The sequence below is a fragment of the Heloderma suspectum genome, chromosome 6 (assembly GCF_057233095.1).
Source record: "Heloderma suspectum isolate Gila_16-S chromosome 6, 16-S_ref, whole genome shotgun sequence".
Taxonomy (NCBI): Eukaryota; Metazoa; Chordata; class Lepidosauria; order Squamata; family Helodermatidae; genus Heloderma; species Heloderma suspectum.
In genome coordinates this window covers 109,397,977-109,405,992 of record NC_139463.1, presented here as the reverse complement: position 1 = coordinate 109,405,992, position 8,016 = coordinate 109,397,977, and the positions used below count along the sequence as shown (strand labels likewise).

General features: G+C 47.9%; 1 protein-coding gene across 1 annotated transcript; it reads right to left on the bottom strand.

The window, feature by feature from the left end:
• Positions 1-5,869: 5,869 nt before the first annotated feature.
• Positions 5,870-6,814, bottom strand: LOC146342447 (olfactory receptor 4N2-like). Its single transcript, XM_084807846.1, has one exon. The coding sequence runs from the start codon at positions 6,812-6,814 to the stop codon at positions 5,870-5,872; it is 945 nt and encodes a 314-aa protein (XP_084663972.1).
• Positions 6,815-8,016: the final 1,202 nt, after the last annotated feature.

Sequence of the window (8,016 nt, the reverse complement as noted above, 5' to 3'; positions counted from 1 at the left end):
TGGGAGACCGCCTGGGAATCAGGCTTCCTGCACTGAGCAGGGGGTTGAACTCAATGGTCTTATAGGCCCCTTCCAACCCCATGATTCTATGATTCTATAAATCATTTTCTGAACAGTAAGAGCTGAACTGTCTTAACAATCTTCTCAAACCAACCTGAGATGTTGAAAGTAAAATCATATCATCCACAAAGAGTAATAGGTTTACTGCTGTATTCAGAATTTTAGGCATATGATAATTCTGATAACGCAGGAATACGATACCATTTATATACAAATTAAAAAGAAACGGAGGTAAAATACAACATTGCCTGACACCCTTATGTGTCAGGATCATGTCTGTAAGAGCTACACTTGATCCTGTTCTAACCTTCTTAGGAGTTTCTGAATAGAGAGCTTTCATGAAAAACAAGTGTCTCAAATCTATATCTGTATTTAACATTTTGGCTCCCAAATGGCATCTATTTATAGAATCAAAGGCTGCCCTTAAATCAATAAAAGCAGCAGAAAGTTGCCCACCTTTTGATGAGTTATTTTGATGAGTTTTGATAAGTTATCAGGTGATATAAGATGTAACAATTATCCACGGCAGATCTTCCTTTCCGAAAACCAGCCTGCTCGTCAACTACTATGGAATTTTCATCCACCCCCGTCCTCTAATTTTGGCAAAAGAAACTTAACATGGATTTTGGCTAGAGTATCAGTCAAACTAATTGGTCCGTAGTTCCTCAGATCCTGCAGATTACCTTTCTTAAATATCGACACAATTATGCTGAGATTCTAGCCTTCTGGTATATGCCCAGGGCTATTTATATGGGTGAATAGACCTGCTAACAGTGAAGCCCACCAGTCTAAATAGTTCTTAAATAATTCAGGTGGCAAAAAGTCTTATCCTGGGTGGTTTCTCCTTGACAACGGAGGGAGAAGCGAATGGAGGATAATTCGGATTTTCCTAGGAATCGGCTTTGGGGCACTTTGGTCCGCGCAGGGCTCCACAAGTGAGTGCAAGACACCAGCATAAGTTGCTACACAGAACATACTTTCAGGTGGCAGTGTGTTGGAGTGAATGTCATCTGACTAGCAGGGGCTGCTACCCCCCCTCCTCCAGGCTCCCCCCTTCTCCTTCTATAAAATCCTGGGAGGTTTTCTCCTATGTCTGGACAAAAACACTCTCCTCTCTCCCTCCACATCAGTTACTTCCTTAAAGCACCAAACATTAAAGAAACACAGCTGTAGATTCTTCTCCCTCCATGAAAGCTCCTGAAGCTGCGATCCAGCAAAACTCCTCATTAACCACTCCCTTACAGCTGGCGAAGCACTTCACAGCCTTTAGGAGACTTGTGAACCCTGTGAATACTTGAAGTACCTTGGCTCCAACCAGCCCTTTTTCTAATCACTTTTCTTCTTTCCCCTGAAGCTCCTGATGCTGCAAAAGGAGCAAAGCTGTGAATTAATTACTTCCAAAGGAAAGGAAGTAAACATCAAAGGCAAGCCTCATTGAACACAATGGGAGTTACTTCTGAGTAGACACACATATGTTTGTGGTGGTAAAGACAGGGATGGGAAACACAGGGATTGAAAAGCAGCCCCCTTTCTAACCCGATGCTGCACATGATCAAAGGTATGAATTAGTTCCTTCCTAATGGCAATAAACCAAACAACAGAGAATTGCAGCTTCGAGATAGCACTTTATAGCCTTTAGGGAATTAGTGCTTTATAATGTGCTATTTTGATTGAGGGGATCTCTGTAAATTCTGAAGTGCGCATTCAGGGGACAAGCCTCATTGGCCACAATGGGAGTTACTTCTGAGTAGACAGTCATTGGCTTGTGCTGGGAAACACAGGGACAGGAAACACCACTTGACTGGGATCACAGTGAAAGGCAGACCCCTGGGGAGGGATAGCATATCTGAGGTAAATGTGGGGGTTGGGGCACACAACAACTATACCATGGAGAACCTGACTTAAGGAAGAGAATCAGACTTAAAGTAGTGTCAGGAAATACGTTTTTCCACAAAAAGCTCCAGGGTGGCTGCGGGACGGCCACAACATCATCTGTCCTGAACTATCTTGAAATGGAGCCAGCTCACAGCAAATCAACCATGGAGACACCCCCTAGTGCCTTACTGTTATTCAAATTGAACAGAGAAGGGGGTGGGCTCTTTCTCCACCAGCTAAAGATGAAATAATTGAGGGGCTGTGAAGCAAGCAAAGGGGATGGAATGAAGTTTTCACACGCGCGCGCGCGCACACACACACACACACACACACAGACCTGGGTTTGGGCTCTGTAAGCATCTTAGGATGGTGCTTTTCTCCTTAGAGCAGGGGTGTTGAAACTCAGGCCCACAGGTGAAATCTCGGCCACCTGGGGTCCCAATCCAGCACTCCAGGGTTCCCCAATGCCCCCCTCTCCCTGACCCCTTTGCCCTGACTGCCAATAGTTTGATGGCTTCTCAGCTTTTGCATGGTTCCCCCACATTCTAAAAGGTTGAAATGCCTCCCCTAAGGCTGTTACTGGCAATAAAAGCTTTAATCCAAAATGTGCTGGTACTTTTGGTATTCTGGCCCCACCCTCTTTTGCCTTTAGCCCCACCCACCACTGGAATATGGCCCCCAAGAACTTATCTGAAATGGAATTTGGCCCTCAGTCTGTAAAAGGTTGCTACCCCTGATCTATGCTCAGCCTGAAGAATTGTCAATCCACGCAAATATTACAAAATGCCACTCAGCCTCCAGTGACCTCCTGCCAAAGGAAAACCAAAGGCGGGTCAACACTGTACCCCTGGAACATCTTTGTGTTGTGTGCAGAATGTCCCAGAGCTCAAATCCTGAGCATCTCCAGTTCAAAAGGATCTTCAGGAGTAGGTGATGGCCAAGACATTGGCCGGAGTGGTGCTGCCAGTCAGAATTGGCAATACAAGGCTAGATGGTCTAATTCGGTTTAAGGCAGTCCTGTATGCTCACAAGAAAGATGTGTGCACACCAGGGCACGAAGGCCTCTCTCATCAAGCCACCTTCAGCAATCTTCCAAACAACTGCCTTTTTTTTCTAGTCTTAAGACAGCCTTCCATGATCTGGTGCCCTTCAGATGTGTTTGACTACAACTCCCAGCATCCCCATGCTGGCAGAGGAATCCTTGGAATTGTAGTCCAACACAGCTGGAGGGCACCAGATCAGGGAAGGCTGTCTTAAGACATTTCACCTGTTGTGAGACAAAACTGAAAACTGGGTCAACTCCGTCTGGTCCATCAGGAGAAATTGCAAACAAAAACCACACACACACACACTGAAGCATTTTAAAAATATCAGCCCCCTCCTCAAAAGACAGACAGACAGACAGGAAGGAAGGGCAGGAAGGAAGGAAAGAAGGGCAGGAAGGAAGGAAAGAAGGGAAGGAAGGAAGGAAAGAAGGGAAGGAAGGAACCTAGCATGGCTGGTGGTCAGGGATGACGGGATGGGATGTCAAATAACATCTCAAGGGCCGCAGGTCCGGCACGCTTGGCATGCTGGCTCAAATGCCAAGCACCAAAAGGCCACCCAATCGAGAAAGGCTTTTGGCATTGCAGAGGAAAACGTGATCTTGCTTTAACACTGGTGGTTAGTCTCTAGTGGAAGAGAGTCCCATGGCTTGGGAAGTCGTTGTCTGTATTGGGGGCAAATGGGGCAGTGACCCGCCCACCCCCACCTGTCCTCCATCCACTTGTGACAGAGATCCCTCAACAAATGAGCACACTTGCTGCAGCGTGCAGTGTGCTGATGAGCGCCACACAGGATCTTCTGCTGTCCTCCACTGGCCCCATCAGCCGCAACGGGCACCAGCCACCACTGGGACACTGGGAAGGCCTCTCTACATGTTCTTGCTGTGAGGACGTGGGGCCCAAACACACATGCCTTTAAATATAGCAGCTACGCCTTTTTGCATTTTTACTCTAGAGTAGGTGCAGGGCTGTGATCTGGATCATGACCGTAACATGGGGGATACGGATAGATCCTGGATAGGTCCTGTGCCGACTCGAGAGTACAAATGTGGGGTGGGAGGAGATATAGTCGCTAGATTTGGATTTAAAGTAACGTTTATTTCGGCCCTCGGTCTGCTGATGATCAAGCCAGTATGGACGGGAGAGAGGGGCCATACTTCAGTGGCAGAATGTCCTGGGCTGAATCCCTGGTCATGCCAGTCAAAACAGCGCTGGTAGCATAGCAGGGAAAGGCCTCAGGTTAGACCACTTTTCTCCAACCTGGTGTCCTCCAGACGTGTTAGATGGCAACTCCCATAATTCCCAGCCAGCATGGCCATTGGCCATGCTGGCTGGGGATTATGGGAGTTTCCGTCCAACACATCAGGGGGGCATCAGGTTGGGAAAAACTGGACTAAATGATACTGGTCCAGTTGGAACTTTGATCTGCTCCAATCTAAGGAAGCTTCATGTGATCCAAAGGATGCTCTCCTTTGTGCTTCAACATGGCCAGGGGATGGAACACAGCATGGCTGGCTGGGGAATGCTGGGAATTGTAGGTCTTTTCTCTGTCTAAACATGCATAGGATTGCACCCTAAGTTATATGGAGGCTGAGACGGTAAGAACTATACAGGGAAGAAGAAGGAGAAGAAGAAGAAGGAGAAGGAGAAGGAGGAGAAGAAGGAGGAGAAGAAGGAGAAGAAGGAGAAGAATGCAACTTTGAGAGCAAGGACAGTCACTAGGTATGAATGTCCTCTTCTTCTCAAATCTCAGTGCTTGTCAGCCAGCACATTCTCCAGGAGCAGCTTCTGAACACACCACGGATCTCAAATACTCAGGGTCAGTGCACACGGTAGCCTCCTTGCTCGCTGTGTTCCATTTTTTATTTAAATGTGGGATTTCAAGGTATCCACCACACTGGCAAAGTTTTCCTCTTGCCCCCTGGTCTGTCATGCAATCACCTGTCTGCACACCTCCCTTTCCCCCCCTCTCCCCTGCTGCCTCTTTCTCACCCCTCCACCACCATTTCCCTCCTGCCACTTCTGTCTCCCTCTGTGGGCATGCGCACAGGTGAATCAACCCACCCGTGTGTTCACCTTTTTTTGGAAGTTGGGAGAAGGAATTGAGCAAGACCATTAAGGCAGATGCATGCAAATGCACGTTTTCAAACGGCGGTAACTCCAGAAGTGTGCAAGTACGTGAGATCAATATAAAAAATAAGGGGGGGAAACAGCTGTGTTTGTACTACACCAGCTGGAAATGAAGTGACACGAAGGGGAGGGAACTTGTGCTACATGGATATGCCTGCTCAGAAAACATCACAATAAACATCGCAGCCATGCACTCTCAGAAATGCTGCAAGGTCCTGAAAACACAGATCACAACAGTAGTTCTTTGCAGTACTGTGGCATGCCAGAAAAAAATAATAATTACAGATTATCCTCATTGTGAAGCAATACAGGCAAAGTGCAGGGAAATCACTGGGTGGCTGCAGGACCATGACGTCGTCGCAAAATCATGCAAGCAGGGGAAGGCAATAGCACATTAAAAGCCTTGTCTGATCAAGCTCTCGGTGTAGAAAAGGCACCAACATAAACACACAATGCACATCCCAAGTTCCATTCCTTGATGTCTCAGATTCCAGAGTCTTTAGTTCAAGAGTTCTCTAGTTCAGCCTTCCCCAAACTGGTGCCCACCAGAGGTTTTGGACTACAACTCCCAGCAGCCCCAGGCAGCATGGCAAATAATCAGGGATTATGGGACTTACTGAGACTCGGTCAGGGCTATGCTGTGGCCTTAGCCCTATGTTCTCAACCCTCATGTTAAATCTGGGCTTAGACACTGAAGCACAGCAGACAGAAGGTACTGCACGGTTGACCAGAACACAACTAAAAGGGCTGTTTCCTAGACTTTATTCCAGGCCTGGCCAAGCCAAAGGTCTGTGTCCGCCCAACAACCTCCTCATGGCATTTTTAATCTCCTTGTTCCTCAGCGTGTAGATCATGGGGTTCATCAAAGGGAAGACCATGGTGTGGAAAACAGCCACCACCTTGTCAAAAGGAAAGTCCTGGAAAGGACGACAGTAAATGTAGATGGCGGGACCAAACATGATGAAGACAATGATGATGTGAGTGATGCATGTGGACGTAGCTTTGCTCTTCCCTTCAGTGGAGCCTGTCCTCACCTTGACCAGAAGGATCCCATAGGCGATGAGGAGGAGGATGAATCCAATAAGGGTGGAAATGCCACTGTTGACAAACATGAATAATTCCAGGGTGTAGGTGTCAGTACAAGCCAGCTTGACAATCTGCGTGATGTCACAGAAGAAATTATCCAGCTCGTTGGGGCCACAAAAAGGGAGCCGGACAATGAGGACAACCTGGATGATGGAATGAACAAATCCGAAGCACCATGATCCCACCACCATGGCACTGCAAATCGGCCTGCTCATGATGCTGGCATAATGCAAGGGGTGGCAAATGGCCACGTAGAGGTCGATGGCCATGCCAATGAGAAGGAAGACCTTGGATCCTCCCAGCAAGTGGAGAAAGAAGATCTGGGCCCTGCAGGCCTTGTAGGAGATGGTCTTGTGGCTGGAGAAGAAATCGGCAAGCATCTTGGGCGGGGTGACAGAGCAGTAGCAGATGTCCAGGAAGGCCAGGTTGGCCAAGAAGAAGTACATGGGGGAGCCCAATCGGGGGTCACTCCGGATGGTCATGATGATGAGGATATTTCCTGGCAGGATCAGGGAATAGAAGAGAAGGAAGAGAAAGAAGAGGAAGAGCTGGGCCTCTCGTGCCTGCCAGAGACCCAGAAGGATGAATTCTTTCACCATGGACTGGTTCCCTTGCAGCATCCTGTAGTGGACCCTTCCAGCAGCAAAGACATGGGAGAGAGCACAAAGGGGAGTAAACTGTGACAGTGAAAATCCAAAGTACTTTTTTACGCCCCCCCCCCAAGCCACCACAAGTGCCGGAGGCCAAATTCATTTTGTTATTGTTGGAAGGGGTGGGTACTTAGGGGAGATGTTGGTTTTTGTCTTTTATGTATAAAATATGAACAAGAGAGTACGGGGAAGTAGCCAAATGCCCAGTCAAACAGTGCTAGCCTGTAATGCAGCATCAGTTCCCCGCAAAGCAAACAGCACGTCCTTAGCTTTGTAGCCTCCCTCAGTTGCAAAGCACAAGCTGGCAATACAGGTTCAGTGGCACATTCAGGTCTGGGAACCCAGGTTTCTGCTCCCCCACCCCCCGCCAAGCTACGAAGCAGTGTGTTAAGCATTGGGAATATTACAACCTCATCTGCAAGTTACAGGAAGGGGGCAGTGTTGCAGTTAGTTCATGGGAATTTTGCCCACAGCTAGCCCTACGATCTCTAAACCCTACAGTGTGGTTTCCTGTGATTTCTTCCTTTTGCTCCTCCCTTCCCCCCCCCCCCGCCACCTCTCTCTGACCTGCACCATTGCTGGGAACTTATATGTTTCTTCTCACTCCTGCCTGTGTAACTGAACACAAAATAGACTGAACAAACTCTCTCTCTCTCTCTCTCTCTCTCTCTCTCTTTCTTTTTTTTGAAACTGTATGCCATACCTGCATTTGTATGCAAACGCAGTTGTGAGTAAACCTATTTCAACTTTCCTCACTAAAGAAGGGCGTGGTCTTCTTTCATATTGTAAGACAGCCCTGTGTGCATGTGGGACTGGTAAACACTCATTCTGTTTCACCTTTTGTTTTCTTACTCTGCTAAATGCCTTTCTAACAGGAGGCATTATTACAAAATAATGCCATCAGTCAGGAGGTGATTTGCAGTGGAGAAGTGATGGGCAGAAGCTAGGTGCATCACTCTTTGTCACCGGTTGCCTGTCTTCCTGCATCCCTTCTCCCAGCCATTTCCCCCAAAGTCAGGGCTCCATGGCATGTTTGCTGCAGTATGGGGGACTGGGAGCCGGGAGTCCCCACTCAGCCCTGGAAGCTCACTGGGTGACTTTGAGCCAGTCACAGACTCTCAACCCAACCTACTTCACAGGGTGGTTGTTGTGAGGATAAATAGAGGAGGTGA